This window comes from Protopterus annectens, chromosome 1.part1 (assembly GCF_019279795.1).
Source record: "Protopterus annectens isolate FY-2018-M chromosome 1.part1, PAN1.0, whole genome shotgun sequence".
Classification (NCBI taxonomy): Eukaryota; Metazoa; Chordata; order Ceratodontiformes; family Protopteridae; genus Protopterus; species Protopterus annectens.
In genome coordinates this window covers 368,976,328-368,995,289 of record NC_056726.1, presented here as the reverse complement: position 1 = coordinate 368,995,289, position 18,962 = coordinate 368,976,328, and the positions used below count along the sequence as shown (strand labels likewise).

Sequence of the window (18,962 nt, the reverse complement as noted above, 5' to 3'; positions counted from 1 at the left end):
TTGCAATACCATGTATTTGATGGTATAATAAATACATCACTAAAATAAAAACAATTATTATTTAAAACAATTTCTGTTGAAGTGCAAATTAATCCAGTCTTTGTATCATTTAAATGTTGTATTCTCATTTAAATAGTTTTAACATTTCTAAACCCTGTCCACTGGGACCATCTGAATAGTGAGTAACTACTTCAATAGTTGCACAGAAATATTGACTAAAATCCTAGAACAAATCTCTTAAACAATCTAAAAATGCCAGCTATCACATACATGGTACTTTCCAGTTATTACTACTTCTACTACTTTAAGACATTTATCTGGAAAAATACTAATGCATTCACTTTTCAACCCTGTGAAAGAAATAATAGGCCTAATAGATGGATTTATAGTATTCTTATGTATTTTAAGGATATAAATCTCACCCTTGGAAATTGCACTCTAAAATTATTATGCATTACTAATTCGTAATTAAATCAGCATATAATAATCCTAATAACTGTAAACTAATACACTGATATACTAAATGAATACATATTTTATCCACTTTATATAGTTATCATTATCTAAAACATGGCTGTTTTTTTCAATATAATCTCATGTATTCATTGCCTACAATATCTCTTACTGTTTAGTGCAAGAAATCTGGACAAAGCCAAAATTAATGGGCCGCAATGGCCCACAAACAGGGACAGATTTTACTTATTGCTCTTACAGACTTAGAAAATAGCTAGAATAAAAAGTTTTGCATTAGCATGCATTTTCTGAAGGACATGAAGTCTGAAACTCAAATGTGTGTCGTTGTCTAATGACTTCATTTTCACAAATGTGCCAGAAAGCCACCAATTTTATGAGAAACGGATAAAAAATATGAAGCAAAAATCTGGACAGTTGAGCGGTATGTTGCCTACACTTTTGTCAGCTTTCATGCAATGTAAATTAACATAATTTCACAAGCCTTTCTGGAAGGGGAATAAATAGATCTATGTGGTCTCTGGGATTAGGGTAAAGATAAATGGCAAGGAGGGATATGGGACATGCTGGCATGGAAGGTTTGGATATATAAAGCCTCTTCCTTATGTGTTTTAAAAAGACCTCTTGCTTTAACTGTACAAAGCTAAATCTGTCTTACTGAATTCATTTTAATGTACTGCCTTACAGTGTTAAGGCTTGACAGAAGCATGAAATTTGTCTGCTGCATTTAATAATTTTGTATTTTTAATATCTTAATATCAACAACAACAGAAAAAAGCGCCTGGATAGCCATTTCCAAGAAAACACGTTTATTGACATGTATTAAGCACAGCTCTCACTACCGCTGACCACAACAGTAAGCAATACATTTCATCCACAACTTCTTGAGCTATACACAAGCATTACCTTTAGCTGACTTAGAAGACCTTTCATTGATGCCAGAAACATCCTCGCTGATAGAATTCAGTTCCAAACCATGGTAAATAGCTCCATTTTTGCCTCTGTGAGTCAGAAATCCACCAAGATGGATGTCAGCTTCCACAATGATGTCACAGCACCTTCTAGAGTTTGTGGAAACGGCTATCCAGGCACTTTTTTTTCCTGTTGCTGTTGGTGACTTCTGGCAACTTTTCCTCATTTTACTTGGATAATATCTTAATATACTACTGCATGTTGTTAAATAACCACATAGATCCAGAGCTGTAGTTTGTGCTTCCATTTAATTGAGTTTTTACCTTCTACACATACACCTATAGAGGCATATGCCACACGTGCATGCACAATGGTACCATATTTCTTCTATTTCTTCTTACAGTAACCTGGGAAGACAAAGCAGATAATATCATAAACTACTCCTACTTGGTCACTCTCAAAAGACTGGAACATCCTACAGACTGTATTCAATCTGTCTTCCATTTTTCGGGCTTCTTCTTCCAAAGTTTTAATCCGTAATCATCATCACATCTTCAGTTACAATGTCAGTTATAAGAGCTGGATTTTTGAAGCACGGGGAGCAAATGAGGCAACCTCAAGTTCAGACTTGCCCATTGTCCTGGGAAGTGACAATTCTCACTACACAAAAGCATGACACTATGCTGGTTATCTGCAGTTTCCATAATAAATGATTCACTGACTTCAATTTCTTCTACATTTTCCTTCTCACAAATTTATTGTCACAAGGTACACTTCCGCTGTAAATTACTGACCTTGGGGATGTAGTTTCAGAAAGTCTGTCAGGTGAATCCATTGGCATAACAGAGTCCTCCATTTGAGCTCCATTGCACCTGCAGGACATTTTCAGGGTATAGTAGTTGGCCTTCATCCTTCTTGTGGTCCAGCATTTGTTATCCAGCCTCCTTATAATGTGGTATTTGTCATCCACCCCTTATGATGTAAGCCAGTGGTAAGACATGATTTCTGGAATATGAATGTGTCATCCTGAAAAATCATTACTTTAGTTTCGTATCAGTGATCCATCCTCTTTAAGTTAAGACACTGGTAATACTTCACTTTTGGAATAAAAATATGCCACCCCCATCTCTCTATACTGAGTTATGGTATCTGACATCCATGTCTTTTGGGATATTACATTAGTCTTTCATCTATCTGTCAAACTCAGTTTCCCCTTTTAGTAGACTGTTGGCCTCCTGGTAGCCACATACTTTGAATCTGGTCAGCATGTTGTCTCCATATACCATCGCCTGCATCATAACGCTAGGCAGCACAATGCCAGGGCACTTCTATGGGCTAGGCTTGTAAAGGCTCCAAGGCCATTAGCCTAGTATACACCTATGAACCTATGAACCTGTGTGTACTGGCCTAGCTGCCATTATTAAGTTCTGAAGTCACATGGTAGTGCTTTCTGCCAAGAAACAAAGCTTCTAGCTGGCTTCTCATTTTGATTTTTGAAGTGGTTGTTCTGTACATCACTCCAAACATCCGGCTTTGTATTTTACTTCAGGGACAGAATTTCTTGTGTAGTACAGTGGCTGCAGGGACTGCATTTCAATATGCAAAAGAAAATTGTTTATTTTGTACTGAAGTTCTCTATTTAGGGCTCATGGCTTGAAAGCATTTCACAAGTGTTTGGATGAATCTCTTTGCTAGCACATTTTTGGCTGAGAGGTGGAGAGCAGATGTAAAGTGCTTCATGCCTTTTTGTTTTTTTGTGAAAGCTTTGCATTCTGAGATTACTGTGGCTTGTTAATACAACAAATCTTTTCTGAGAGATCACTCTTTGTGAACACTACACGTAATACCAAAACAGTCTTTTCATGGATGATTGACTCCATATGTACAACATTTGGCCACTTTTACTGTGCATTTACAGCAATTAGAAACATACAGTATATAAATTGCCCAATAAAATCAACATAGATCTGCCACTTTGGTATTCAAGGTCATTCCCAAAGGTATAGGGGTACTTAGGACAATGTATTTAAGACCATATGGCATCCAGTGAAACTCTTAGATAAATCTTTAGTTTGTGTGTCAGTATCTGGCCACTTTGGGAACTTTGAGAAAGGGACTTACTTTTTACAGTACCCAAAAGGTCTTTATGTATAGTGTTCAACAGTCTGAACCACATTTTAAAAGGTATTGCTCCACAAAATAAGGGTCTTAGTTTGTTCATTTGTTTTTTTTGTTTTTTTTTTGGGGTGGGGGGAGGTTGTAGTCATTAACCAAGAGAGAGCAATGACCCACATGGATCTTTTTCAGACTCAAACCAGTACAGACCAATGAAACATATAATGACACAATTAAAGTAAAACAAATCCACAAAAGCAGCCAAAAAGAACGCTAAATCGCAAAACAAACTCCAAAAGTAAAAAGCGTTGACAGACACAGCACAAAGGTAAAACCAGGATTTTTTCCAGGCACGAATCACTCCAAAATTCCACCACAAGTGAGCGCTTTCATCTCCTAACATCGGAGATTTCTTCAGACTGGTGGTGAAGCAAAAGCAATACACTTATATATCATTCTAAAATCAATTAAAACATCAATTGAAACATTTGAAGTGCTTTTGCGTGATTTAGCGCGGAGTTGCCCATAGAGCACCATTGGGCAGCGCCGGTTAAACAAAGTTAAACTATTTCTGGCTCCGTAAAGTCTGCTCTTCAATTTTTCCCTTAGAACTTCTCTACTTGCAATCTAAACAGTCTATTCTCTATCTCAAAAGCTCAGCACTTGCTCCTAAAGCATTTTTATATAGGTAAAGTACTTATATACTAAACAAAGTACTACATTAGCCTAGAATCCCCTTGAGTACCCATTTCCCTATAGGTCCCTTCTGACTCAGTTACACAGCAAACTTTTTCACTTTTTCTAGCATGCCGAAGGGTCAGTTGCTAGCGTCCTCTCCTGTTCAGCTGGTGAATCTGGGCATCTTGAGGCAATGTTACAATTGCCTCATGTACACAGACAACCCACTCCTTCTCCCACAAAACACAAATACATGTGAGAGATGCAACTATATAGCCAAACTGGAGGCTGAGCTCTCTCAACTCAGGACTGGCAAGACCAGACAGGAGGAGAAGGAAACCACGCACACCACAAACCCAGTTTCACATAGAACTATCACAACTGCAAAACAAACACATAAACACACAAAGACATACTCGGAGGCACTGATCAAAAATCTACCAAAACTACAGAGGCCTCCATAGCAGACACACAAGCAACTGCCACCTCAAGACATAAGACATGCAACACATAGTTCTCAAAGTCAGTGTGCTAAATAGTCACAGCCCTTAAGGCCAAACACAATGCCAGACACACTTGTTATAGGTGACTCCATAGTCAGACACACTGACGTCCCACTCACCAGACGGAACAAGGAAAAGATCACAGTAAGCTGCCTGTCAGGCGCTAGAATCCGCCACATAACACAAGCACTCAGGTCACTCCACAGCAAGTACAAGTATGACTCAGTCATTGTCCATGCCGGTGTGAACGACCTGAGACGTACCTCCCTGGACTACATGAAAAGAGACATAGAGGAGCTCTCAGATTATGTAGCCCAGGCCGGTATGACCCTGACCCTGAGCAGTATCCTACCCTCACCAAGAATGATTCCACAATACAGAGACAAAATGATCAGCTTTAATAATTGGCTTAATTACTGGTGTCATTCTAAGGGGATCCAATGTCTGTCTGCCTGGGATGACATGCTTGACAAGCCACGCTGTTTCATGAGGGACGGCTTGCACCTGTCACCCTGGGCTTCCGGATATTGGCAAAGGCTCTTGCCACCCCATAGTGCCTTTTTAGGCAAGGCTCAAATGATAAACCTACCACCCTAGAAAACAAAAATGGAGAAAAACTAAGGGTAATACTGCTCAATGCCAGAAGTCTAAACCTCAAGATGCATGCCCTCAAAGCCCTCCTCAGTATGGAGAACATCGATGTCTGTGCTGTGACTGAAACCTGGTTCAAGGCTCCTGAGAGCACCCCAGCACTATCAGGTTATACCTCATGTCATGCGTTCCGGCCCCAAAATCCGGACCGAACCACAAAAGGAGGGGGAGTATCCATATTCATAAAGGATACCCACACCTCCAGGTTAGTGGCAACGCACAAAGCATCGGAGACCATCCAGGTGCAATTAACCATAGGTAAAACTGCCCTACAGTTTGTAGCATGCTACAGACCACCTTCTCAAACTCAGGAAACCCACACAGCCTTCCTGAAGACACTGGAGAGTATGAATGTCTCTCCAAACACCATCATATTGGGTGACTTCAACTACCCAAACATAGACTGGGGACATTACTCAAGCCCCAACACCCTAGCCCAAAGGTTCCTGGAGTTCATAAACTCAAATGCTATGGAACAACTAGTCACCATTCCCACAAGAGGAGAAAATATACTAGACCTGATCATCACAAACATGGGGACAAAATGCTCCACACCGGAAGTATATCCCTCATTGGTGAGATCAGACCATAAATTAATCTCATTGGAGATCCACATCCCGCCCCCACCCCCAGCAAAAAAGACCACAGTGAAGAACTTCTCAAAAGCAAACTTCCCACTTCTTAAGACTGGAGTGGTATCCTTCAAGGCCCCCCCGAGCCAGTGGAAACCACAACCCACGCTGCTGAAACCCTTACAAATGCCTTCTACGAGCACCTCCAGGAATGTATGGATCAAGCAATCCCTAATAAAATCAAGACCCTTTCCACCAAAGGCAGGCGCCCAGTCTGGTGGACCCCAGCCATAAACAAACTCTACAACAAGAGGAGAAAGCTACTACATGACAGAGCAAAATCCCTAAAAGGGAAGGCATCTCTGATCAATACTAGCAAAATACTACGATCACTCATAAAATCATCCAAGGCCAACTTTGAGAGAAAAATCGCTAATGACACAAAAGACAATCATAAGGCCTTCTTTAGCTATGTTAGAAACCTGGGTGGAAACTCCCACATATGCTCAGAATTAGTCCAAAATGATAAAAAAAATCACTGAACCCACAGACATTGCCAACATACTGGTAGACAGGTTCAGTGCAAATTTCTCCCAAAAGGAGAAATATCTATCCCACCAGAGTCTAGCCTCCCAAACATCTCAGATGCCCAGGTGAGAGCTGCTTTCTCTAAAGCAAAAAACACAGCATCAATGGAACCGGACGGTGTCCCCGGCTGTGTGCTACACGAACTCAATGAGGAACTAAACCCACACATAAGGCTGCTGTTTAATCTTAGCCTTACTACAGGATACGTACCCAAAGAATGGCGTACAGCAACTGTGGTCCCACTCCACAAAGGCGGTGCTTCTACGGACCCTGGAAATTACCACCCCATAAGCTTGACGAGCCTTGTCTGCAAAGCTATGGAGAGGATCATAATGGAACTCATTAATAAAGACATTGGGGACCTACAGACACTGGATCCTACCCAATTTGGCTTTGTCAAGGGCAGATCCTGCCTCTTGAACTTGGTCGACTTTTGAAACAGTCACTAAGGCCATTGATGAGGGTAAGGCAGTTCACACAGCCTACCTTGACCTAGCAAAGCGTTGACACAATACCCCACTCGGGCATCATAGAAAAGCTCACCAGCTTAGATGTAAACCCATATGTCACAAGATGGGTTGCAAACTGGCTCAAGGACAGAACACACAGGGTTAGAGTTGCTGGTGCCATGTCAGACTCTAAGCCGGTCACGAGCGGTGTCCCACAGGGCTCAGTCCTGGGCCCCTCTTGTTCGGCATTTATTTTTCTGAAGTGCAGGCAAACATAGGGGATTGTGGCTGACAAAATTTGCAGATGACTGCAAACTGGGCACCATAATTGACACTCCATCAGACACAGACATCCTCCAGAGAGGTCTCATAGAAATGGATAACTGGTGCCAGAGCCATGGCCTTAAGCTAAATGCCAAAAATGTATAGTCATACCCTTTGGGAAAAACAAGGTAACCCCTAATTACCACATAGGTGGTAATCCATTAAACACGGAAGAAGTTATCAGGGACCTGGGGACCCAAGTTGACAGTAACCTCTCTTTTGACACTCACATTGCCAAAGTGGTTAGGAAGACCTTCTACATTGCCCACCTGATCATGAAGGGATTCACATCCAGATCAGGAGAGGTCATTGTACCCCTGTACTCTTCACTTATCAGACCAATGATTGAGTACAACGCCCCATTCGGAATGTACCTTACCCGACACCTGCAGCAGTTGGAAAGACCCCAAAAGTTCCTCACCAAAAGGATAAAGGGGCTCAAACATATGTCATACGATGCCCGAATTAAGAAACTCCAGCTCTATTCAGTCGCATACCGTCTGCTCAGAGGTGATCTGTGCCTGACATACAAGGCCATGTCCAACCCGGAATTAATGGACATGCTCCACCTCAAAAAATCCAAATCCACCAGAGCCACGAGAGCAAGATACTTAAACCTCAACACGGATATAAATAGGACGTGCTGGAGGGACAGATTCATCACCCAGAGACTCCCTACACTATGGAACAGAATCCCAGTCCATGTGAGGCAGAGCCCCTCACTGACTCTGTTCAAGAGAAATCTTGACGAGTGGATGGGAGATCGTAGGTTTACCCTGGGAATCATCTCTGTGTCACTGCTGGATAGAGGCAAACTAATGGGTATAGTATTCTCATCCTAAGGGGTGGTGAAAGCTACACACACTCTGGCTAGGCTTATAAATGCCCTAGGGCAGATAGCCTAGTATGAACCTATGAACCTATAATTAACCATAAATTGGAATTAGTTAATTAAAAAGACAAGAATACTAAAGCTAATGCTTAAGCCCCTTTCTTTTTAGATACATAATGAATTCTTCTCTATTGTTTAGTCCAGGGTAAAAACATGCATTTAATCTGACTTGCCAGCAGTATTCAAGCCAACCCAACTCTTCTTCAATGTTAATGTTTATAACTTTGGGATGAATTGCATCAATAACTAAGCATTTAAAATTATTTTTGCATTTGCAATCTATATAATGTTTAGCCATTGCATTTTTTGCATCCCCTCTACCTATTGCATAGTGATGCTCATATATCCTTCTATATAATTCTCTACTTGTTCTACCAATATAGAAGCACATGCATTCTAAACATACTAATAAATAAACTACATTTTTGGACTTACAAGTAAATTTGCCCGGAACCTTAACTATAGTTTTTCCTAATATTTCATTACTTTCTGTGTATAAAAATTGACAATAATTACAATTGAAAGATTTAAACATGCCTTTTCTTTCTTCCATTACCTTACATTTATTTAACTTAGTTTGAAAAAAATCTTTAAAATTCTTAGCTCTTTTCTGCACAAATCTGGGTTCATCTCCTAGTTTCTGTAGGAGATCCTTATTACCTTTGAAGATGGCCCAATTATTTCTAATGATGTTCTTGATCTCATAAGAATCAATGCTATTTTGTACTGCTAAAGCTGTCGTGAAGTCCATACTATGTTCTGTATGGGCTTCATCTATCATCACATTGTTTATTTTAAGAACTTCTTCATTCATAATTTTATTTAACAAATGTTCAGGATATCCTCTATTACTCATCTTTTTGCAAAAACTATTTGCTTCTTTATAAAAAATGTTTTCATCATTTGTTAGACTACTAATTCTATCAATCTGGCCTTTAACAATATTCCATTTTGTCTTCTTGGGATGTAAACTCGAGTAATATAAGTACATATTATTTTGGCACTCTTTTTTATAAATCTTTGAAACTAATCTTCCATCCTTCCTGTAAATAGTGAGATCCAAAAACATTATTTTTTCTTTACTATAAGTATGAGTAAATTTGATATATGAACAGATATTATTAATATAATTTAAGAATGCTTCTAGTTCTTCCACAGAACCATTCCAAATTATAAGAATGTCATCAATAAATCTCAGCATTTTTGTGACATTCTTTGCAAAAGTACTTCCAAAAATATTGGCCATCTCCCATCCTTGCATAAATAAATTGGCATAACTTGGTGCTAAGGCTGCACCCATAGCCACCCCATTGACTTGTACAAACAATTCATCATAAAATTCTAAAAAGTTATATGATAAAACTAAATCTATCATTTCCATGAGCAAACTTACAGTATTTGTAGAAAATGCTTTGGATTGCAACCATCCCATTCTGACCATTTCCATCCCTACTTTGTTAGGGATCATAGTATAAAGAGAATTTATATCAAGAGTTACTAATATATCTGTAACAGAGACTTGTAATTCATTTAGTTTCTTTATGCAATCATAGCTGTCCTTTATGTATGTTATACCATTTGGTACTACTTTTTGTAGGTGTTTGTCCACAAAAATAGACATACCCTCAGTCTTGCTGTTCTTACTAACAACTGTTGGTCTTAATGGAGGGCAGTCAATATTTTTGTGGATTTTTGGTATACCAAAAATTCTGCTAATTTTGGGGTTATTATTGGTAATGTTCCACTTTATCTTGTCATCAATTCTTCCAGCATAAAACCACTCTGTTATACACGAATCTATCAAGGAGAACCCTTTTCTAACCTCATTCATATTAACTGGTTTATAGAAACTAAAATCCGATAATAATTCCTTCATTTTAGTTTCATAATCTTGTCTTCCCATTAAAACCATTGCCCCTCCTTTATCTGCTTTAAAAATTAAGATGTTTTCATCTTTTAATAGGGCATCAAAACACTCTTTTTCTCCTTTTGATAAATTGTAATATTTAAATTTAGAAACATTATCTAACATTTCTAACAATTGCATTTCGCAAACATTCAAGAACATTTCTAATTCTTTATACAGAGGTGGATTATAGCAGCTTGGTTTATAAAAATCACAGCTATTGAATTTCTGACTTCCGAAAAGAAGTCTGAAATTTAACTTTCTAACATAGTCTCTTAATTCATTAATCATAGTAAGTTTGTCAGCCCTTTGTGCAGGGGCAAAATTCTATCCTTTGCTCAGCACACAACATTCTTCATAGGAGATATTTTTCTCACACAGATTAACAATTTTGAAATTCACATTATTTATGTCTTCCACTGATTTTGATGGTAATTCCAGTTCTTCTTTGGAACTTTTCTGCCCCCCCCCCCAGTTTTTTTGCTGTTGTTTATTATAATAAGGCTTATCTTTATAGCCATCTGCTGTCACTTGGGCCCAAGTTTTATTTTGATTGTCAACTCTTTGATATACTTCAATAATCTGCTTATTCTCATTCGCTTTATGTTGTATTTCATTAGTTTTATTCCTAAAATTATCTTTGGTTTTGGCTTTAACTGCTTGTTCATTTGCATGTTGTATTATTTCCCCTGCCATATTGGCATGGACCTCCGCCACTGTTGTAATCTGATTTTTGTTTCCAAGTCTTTCCGACCTCCTTAATAAACTTGTATCTTCTCCAGCAGCTTTATTTCCCATATCAAACTCATTTTGACCATTTTCGTTAACACTTGTTTCAAGCCTCAGCCCACATGCTGAAGCCATGCCATTAGCATATTCATTCTTGTCTCTAAAAAACTTTTTTCTTTTTCTTTGACATAGCTCGTCATTCAACTTGTGCAATTTTTCTTGAATTTGCACCATTTTGCTACCAAAATTGTCTCTGGAGGTGTTGTCTTTCAAAATTTCGTGGTTTTCTCTAATTCTAACAGTTAATTCTTGTAATTTGATGGTATTGGCTTCATATAATAGCTCCATATATTGTAAACCCGCCCTTTGGTTTATGTTCAACCATTTATCAGTAAACTCCTTTGGCAGGTCTTTTCCTGCTGGTAAATTTTTAACCCTTAGCCCCTTCGGTACTTGGGCTTTCAAGCTGTTTTCAAAAAACAAATTGTCCCATTGTAGGCATTTTACTGTAGTAAGATCTTTCTCCAGCCCATTAAACAGCTCTTTAATATTAACGCCGGCACTCATACTCATTTCCGGCTGTACACCATTATTGTCACAGTTCGTAAAAGGGTTAGACGGTGGAGCTAAACATCCCTTTAGGATGTCTTCTTCATTGTTATTAACCACAGTTTTTTTAGACAGTTTATTCACAGTATTGACCATACCTTCTTCATTAATTATAAATGAACCGCTCGGTGTGTATTTAAATATTTGCAGTAAAGTACCAGAGCAGTAAATAATAATAATGTTTGAAATATGCTAAGTGCATTATATACATCACATCCAAGTGTATTAGGGGTCTAACACACACAGTATTCCTCGATGTTATGAATGTTCTCAAAATATTTCAATACCAGTCATTTTCAGGCTTGAGAAAATCTGTGCAACATGTAGAAGACTTCCAGTATGGTATTTAAGTTGTACACGTGGAAGACTGGGAAGAGAAGGAAAGAAAAGAAAACAAAACAAAACAAAAATATTGCTATTACAACATTTTATGGGGGATGGGGAAAAACAGGTTTGGTGGGAAAATTAAGTTTCATATTTACAGTTGCTGAGTTTTGCAGTAGGGGATATAGAAATAGCTAAGGAAGTTATGAGATAAATTATCCTGGAAGCAGTTTGCATTTGGCAACTAAGATTTTTTTTTTAATTTGTTTTGAAAAATAAGGTATATTCCACCCATTTTTCAGGGGGGAGGTAGTGATTCACAAAGTTTCTAGACTACAGCAAAAAGCTGTGGTCACTGCAGGTAAGTTTTTTTTTTTGTGGGTTATAAAAAGATGACATTTGGAATACCAGATTAGAGTCTGCCTACGAAAAAAAAGGAATAGACTGTAATTTAAGCAGATTATAGGGAAGTGAGCCCAGGAGAATGGTTGCTGCCTACCGAACAGGGAGCCACTTGTTTTTTTAAGACCAAACAATAGTGTTTGTTACAAAGTGTAAAAGCCAAGAGCTGACCGGATATTGTATTAGAAGTTATTAGTAGGGAGAGTTTATTTTCCTGTGAGGCAGTGTCAGTGAAGGGGGGGGGGGCATGCTTAGGCTGTATAGGTAGAGTCTCTTTTCTAGCTTCTGTTCCATCTTCTGGAATCAGTAAATAAGAGATTTTCCAGGCACCAATGATTTATTTATTTTCACTTTTGCCATTTCTATGAAATATTTATCGTTTAGTGTTTAGTCAGGCCATATCACCACATTATCTGAATATGTCAGTAGTATTGGTGACATTGGTTTGGATTTTCTGATTTTTTTTTTAATAATGGGGTAGCTTTCACTCCTTTATTTTTTATTTTATTGCAGTTAAGAATTAGATGCCTGTCATTTAGCCAGCTGTGAAAGTGGGCGTGGTAATGTGCAGGTACAGTACCACCAGCTGCCATCGGTGCCTCTCCTCGGTCTCAGACACTGGGAGTCACTCCTGATGTCTCCCTAGACCTGATTCAAAATCCCTTTTTGCCTGAGAAGAGATTGATGTATCCCAGTGCTGTGTCATACCAACCATGCATAGAGAATTTTTTATTGATATGCCCTACCTGTTTCCCTGACCCCAATGCCCAACTTGTAGTGATAGCAGGTCATTACCCAATCTCAGTACCTGAAGTAGTGATGTAAGGCCATTATAACTGAGACAGTCTGTTGGTGCATTCCCCCAGCATTTTGCAAGCATGGGATGCATACATTGGTATCACCACCAGGGATGCCATTCTTGTTGATGACCCTTCCTGAGAACAGGCTAGGCAAGAAAATAATGCTGCTTTATTTACCCCCATCAGTTCATTTAACTGCTGGCATTGCTATTCGAACACAGGATGTCTGGGTGGCAGTTAGGGTGCTTCACTTTGTCCCATGCAACCAGCCTGTGACGTAATAAGTTTTACTACAACAACATAGATTTTACAATGCAACATAATTCCACAGGATAAAATAAATAGTGTGCAAATAATCAGACATTTCACTCCATCAACATGCCTGGCCAATCTTAGCTGGTAGCCTGATCTGCCTGGTTAATTCCAGCAATCATGATGTCAGAGTATCTGAGTTATATTTGTGAGTCTCAGCATCTGTCTCATTTACAGACACTTAGAAAAACAGTTCAACAGCACCAAATAGCAATATTGGCCTTCTCTGCAAAATTAGTATGGACTCTCTTCCAGGGTCATATAGTCTATCTTCAATGATGTAATACATGTTATAAATGGTCACTGAATCTTGCACTGGATCTTTGTTGGGGTCTCATATTTCCTCCCCATCCCAAACATATACAAATAGGTGAAATGCTGATCATCCATACTGCCTGTACTTGTGTGCACAATGTGAATGTACATGTATATTCTCTGATGAATTGGCATCCTATCCAGGACTGGTTTCATGCCTTATGCCTTTGTTTCCTCAGATATGCTTAACCTTCCATGTGACCCTAGACAGGATAAATACGTATCAGAAATGAATGAATGAGTGAATGAATGAATGAATGAATGAATGAATGAATGAATGAATGTATGCATGACATTGTGTAGCTGCTAAAGAATTGCATCTTTCCCTGGATCAAAAATAATGGGTTTGCCGAATATAATGTATGGAAGCCTATGATACATGTACAAACCTTTGTACCAGTCAACTGTCTTTGGAATTATTTTCTGGTCTGTGCTGTTGATATGCATTTGACAAGTCCACTTTCCTGAAGTATACTCTGCCAGCAAATTTAGAATCTATATGTTCTACATTTTCCACATTTGGAAGCTGGTATGTCCATGTATACATGAATGTCTGGTTAACCTGTAATAGCAAACTATCCAAATGTGTTTAATCTGCTTAGGTACCTGTGTATGATTTCATACGATGATATGCTCTTTCTATCATGATGTGAAGGTCTGACTTGCCTTCAAAAAATAATGTTTTAGGCCCAGACTTCATATTTATTTGAGCCTGATGGTTCTTAATAGGTATTGACCCTGGATTTAATGTAATTTTATAGAAAATCCACTTAGAATAATTACCCCATTGAAAAAAAAAAATCAAAATGAAAGTAATTTCCCCAAAAAAGTAAAAAAAAAAAAAAAAAAAAATTGTTTTTGCAGGGGACAACACCCTCATACCCCCCACCCACCCACATATCCCTCTTCCTAACATGTATTAATCTCATAGTTGTATAACCATAGAGAAAAGTAGACACTAGTAAGTAGGAAACTTTTTCCTGAGCTGTACTGGGAGTACTTTTCTGCGACAATAGCAATGGCCCACTAAATTTGGAAGTTAAGCACACATTAAGTAGAAATTTTAATGAAATACAACAAAAAGCAAACGTAACTGCGAAGCACTCCACAACCCGTTACCCGACTGAAACCAATCCCATAAAAAAAGACAAATTGAAAACCTACAGAAATTGGTTTAAATGGGAGTTAAATGTTCAGCATCACTAAGATTAGCTCTGAGAAAATGGACTTGCTAAAGCTACATGATCACCAACTGCTTTAAAATAACAGTTCATAGGTTCATATTGGTACTAGGCTATCGGCCCAGGGCCTATACAAGCCTAGCCATAACAATTTCCTGGCTATTTCTTCCCACAATGTTTACTTCCCTGAACCCCTGTCTAGCAGGGCGACTGACGTGATCCCCGGGATGAATTTCCTATCTCCCATCCAATCATCAAGGTACCTTTTGAAGAGGGCCAAGGAGGCGGTCTGCTTGACATGTATGGGCTGTCTATTCCATGGTATTGGGAGTCTCCCCAGAATAAGCAAGCAGTGGTCAACATCGCTAAATATTGTATGCTTATTTTTATTTATTTGTTTATTTTTTTATTTCCTTCCCACCTGATGTCTTACATATTTGTGGACTCCCACCAACTGTCACATCATACTTCTTAATTTTTTTCTACCCTGGAGCAGGTGCATGTCTGTTATACTTCAGGAAATTATATTTTTATTATGGCCTCACTCACAATCCTCCATCTGTGGTAAACAGCTTCCTTTTGAAATGCTTTCTTGTACTTACACCTAGGGTAAACATATGCTGCTGCTTCACCAAGTGTCTGACTGACTGATGTAGGACCCAGAATCTTCACCACAGGGTTACTGAACAGCTCAAGAAATTTCAACCCTCCCCTAAGAAAGGGGAGAATTATGCAAGCTCTGGGGCAAACTGGGATAAAGCCCTGACTATGCTGTAGGCAACCCAAGTTCAGATAGTGTCTTGGGTGCCTGTAGGAGCTGTCCAGGGAGGATGGGAACAAATGGCCACTGCCAGCTTGCTTATTCTGGGGAGAGGGCAGTGGCTGTGCCTCACCACAAGGGTAACACCTAGGACCACTAGGGGTTCATCCAGTTCAGCTCCTAGCTGAACAAACTTGTGTTACCATAGTGTGAATACACTACGTATATGATGGGAAAGAAGCATGCAGAGGTAAGCTTCCCCTTAAGAGGTAGCAATTGCAGGCTCACTTTAGCTGCTGGGGGGGCTCCCAATGAGGGAGGGTGGGCTGATCCCCAGGATGAATAATCTGACCATCTCCAGTCCCTGCTGCCTGACTATTACCAGGGAAGGTAATGGAGGGTTTGTGGGGGTCCCTGCACAGGAAAAAATGGGCCATCGGGCTCTCATTTTGCCTAGGAATACCTAGCTTCTGAAATGAATGGGTCAGCTGAGCAAAGTTAGAGGAGCCATCAGGCAATATCCAGGGTGAGTCAAGAAAAAAAAAAAAGATTTACTCTCATAGCAGAATCTCTGGCATTCAGACCACCCCAGTTTCACTTATATCATAGACAAGAACTCTCTGTCTCTGTGACATCAACTCAGCAACATGTATACTGCATTGACACAGCCTGTTTGCCACACTAAGGATATATTGCCCAGTCTAGCTTAATTATTTGCAGTCAGTTTCACTGTAGATATGTCAGTTTGTGATTCGGGCTACAATAAAAGGTAAACCGCATGCTGCTCTTAATATTTTCCCTACATCTAATCTGTCACAAGGCTGGAATATTTTGAATAGGCTGCTTTTGCCATTCACTTACTGCATATATCACAAATATGTTGAACAGTACTATGGCCTACAACAATACAATATTGTTTGCTTACATTTTTATTTCAGATTGTATGAGGTCATCTGGTGGGTCTATACTAGACCACTGAAAATTCAGTGAACGGCATTTTCGGTGCACATATATCGAACATGATGTTTGTCGAACTGTTCATACTGAGATTGTGGTACAGTGAAGATCAGCAAATTTGCCCCCTTTTCTTACTATAGTGTGATCTCGGAGTTGGTATATATAATTAGTTGGGGGGGGGGGCACAGCTCCCCACAAGAGCGGAGTTTGATGAATGGCATTTCTGATGACGTTATTCGTTGAAGTGGGTTTTCTCTGATTTAATATAGACCCCATCTAGCAGTATAAAATCCTATGTAAAGCAGGAAAGGTGCATGCTTTATTGGCACCTTTCCTGCCTTGCACACTGCTTCTTTCTTTTGAACTTACAACTCAAGAGTATAACTTACTGTGAAGTCTAGTGAACTTACATTCAGTTTGTAATATTAGGTGGTGCAGGGCATGTGGTTCTCAGGTTTAAGGGAGGATCTGGAGCTTTGTCTCTGCAAAAAATTCTCACTGGGTTGCTACTTCAGCCTACCAGGTCTGACAAAATTGGTTCCAAGCACTGTACTAATGATGAAGTCAGTCAGAGTCAGTGCAACATGCTTTACTTTTCTACCATTGCACATTCTTCCTCACACACAAAGATAGGTCCCAAAAGATGACAATAACAGAGAATAAAGAAAAAATCCATCTATGATCTTCCAGTGTCCTGTGACTGTTGTCATCACCTGTAATCCAAACAGTTGTTAGAGTGCAAATATGGGCTCTGCTTTATGAGGTACAAGCAAAAAATTAAAAAAAGAAAAGGCAAAAATACGAGGGAATTTGTCCAGGAGGTAATGAGTGGGTTAAAGACTAGAAGAATATTCTAGAAAATGAAATATTCTGACACCTCACAAAAAATGAAGTATTATCAGATTCTTGTTTTTTTAACAGCTTCTTTAAAGAAAATTTATAGGTGTTAATAAAATGTATAACTCTTAGTATTTTCAATTTCACCTGAGCCGTCAGTAGATGTCTTTTAACATCTGATTTTCTTTTCCTTTTCAGCAAATGCACCAGAGCCATTTGCAGTCCAGGCTGAGATCACCATGAATACCAATTTCTTTGGGACACTGCAGGCCTCTAAGATACTCCTGCCAATCCTAAAGCCAGAAAGCCGGGTTGTCAATATCTCAAGTATATTCAGCAAAGACTATATGAGCCACTGCAGCCCTGAACTGCAAGCTAAATTCCACAGCAAGACCATTACAGAGGAAGAGCTGGTGTCATTAATGAGTAGCTACTTAGAGGCTGCAAAGGTTGGAGACCATGTAGCTAAAGGGTGGCCCAACATGTCTTATGCAGTATCCAAAATAGGAGTGACAGTAATGACCCAAATCCATGCTAGGCAGATTTCTGCAGAGAGGCCAGCTGATAACATTCTTGTCAACTGTTGTTGCCCTGGTTATGTCCGCACTTCCTTGACTGGGCCTAATGCCCCCAAGAGTCCTGAAGAAGGAGCTGAAACACCACTTTTTCTAGCTTTATTGCCAGCAAGCTCTCAGGGCCCACATGGAGAATTTATGTCTGAGAAAAAGCTGGTAGAATGGTAAACAGAGAATAAACATATCCTAAAAATTATGTTTCTGCTTGTTTGTCTGTGTTCTTCAATAAACATTTTTTAAGGTTCTGTTTAATGTATTATTTTAGTCTTACCATAAATAAAATTTTTAAACAGTCAAGCAGCTTATTATTATCATCAATGGAATGACCGGTAATTAAATACATACAATAAATTCCTAGGAAAAATGAAAAAACTGTGCATTTTGGTCTTATTCATTACAGATTATATGAGAGCTCACCTGGCAGTATGATTTCCCTCATAAATCAGGAAAGTGAAAGTTCCATAGCAGGTACATAGAGCACCCAGTCAAATAGACTCTGGAAAATGCAAAATAAAAAAAAATGTGCACAAATGCATTTACACTCCCCTTTATCAAGTCATCATGTTTTCTCTTAAGAATGTCTAATGACTGCAGTCACTTTAAGGCAGGGCTTAATAGTAATGTGAACATGCAGTACATCCCATGATACTTTCCAGTTCGTCGGTATTTTAAATGTTTCACCTGTTGGATGTAATATTTGCTTTTGTTTCCTTAGTGTTCATATGGGTATAGCACAAATAATCAAGTCCTGTGATGCTACAAGCCCAGTCCACTGAACAGGACTCAAAATTACTGAAATATTTACACTCCCATCCAGTGGTACTGCATTAATAAAATCATACCCATAGTCATACAACCCTGGACTAGTTAAAATGCTATAGTTTTGTGCCTCGTCCACTAGTTCTAGCTTGTTATATTGAGTCTCAAAGACATATGTGTGTGTATGTGTGTGTGTGTGTGTGTGTGTCTGTGTGTGTGTGTGTGTCTGTGTGTGTGTGTGTGTGTGTGTGTGTGTGTGTGTGTATATATATATATATATATATATATATATATATATATACATATACATATGTATAGGGTCTATATTATATCCTTGAATG

At 39.0% G+C, this 18,962-nt stretch overlaps 1 protein-coding gene across 1 annotated transcript in view; it reads left to right on the top strand.

The window, feature by feature from the left end:
• LOC122813280 (carbonyl reductase [NADPH] 1-like) overlaps nucleotides 1-18,159 on the top strand; it is a 115,953-nt gene extending 97,794 nt beyond the window's left edge. The window contains exon 2 of the mRNA XM_044085526.1: nucleotides 17,486-18,159. Coding sequence (XP_043941461.1) covers nucleotides 17,486-18,030 — 545 coding nt within the window. The 3' untranslated portion in view covers nucleotides 18,031-18,159. The remainder of the gene's footprint in view (nucleotides 1-17,485) is intronic.
• Nucleotides 18,160-18,962: the final 803 nt, after the last annotated feature.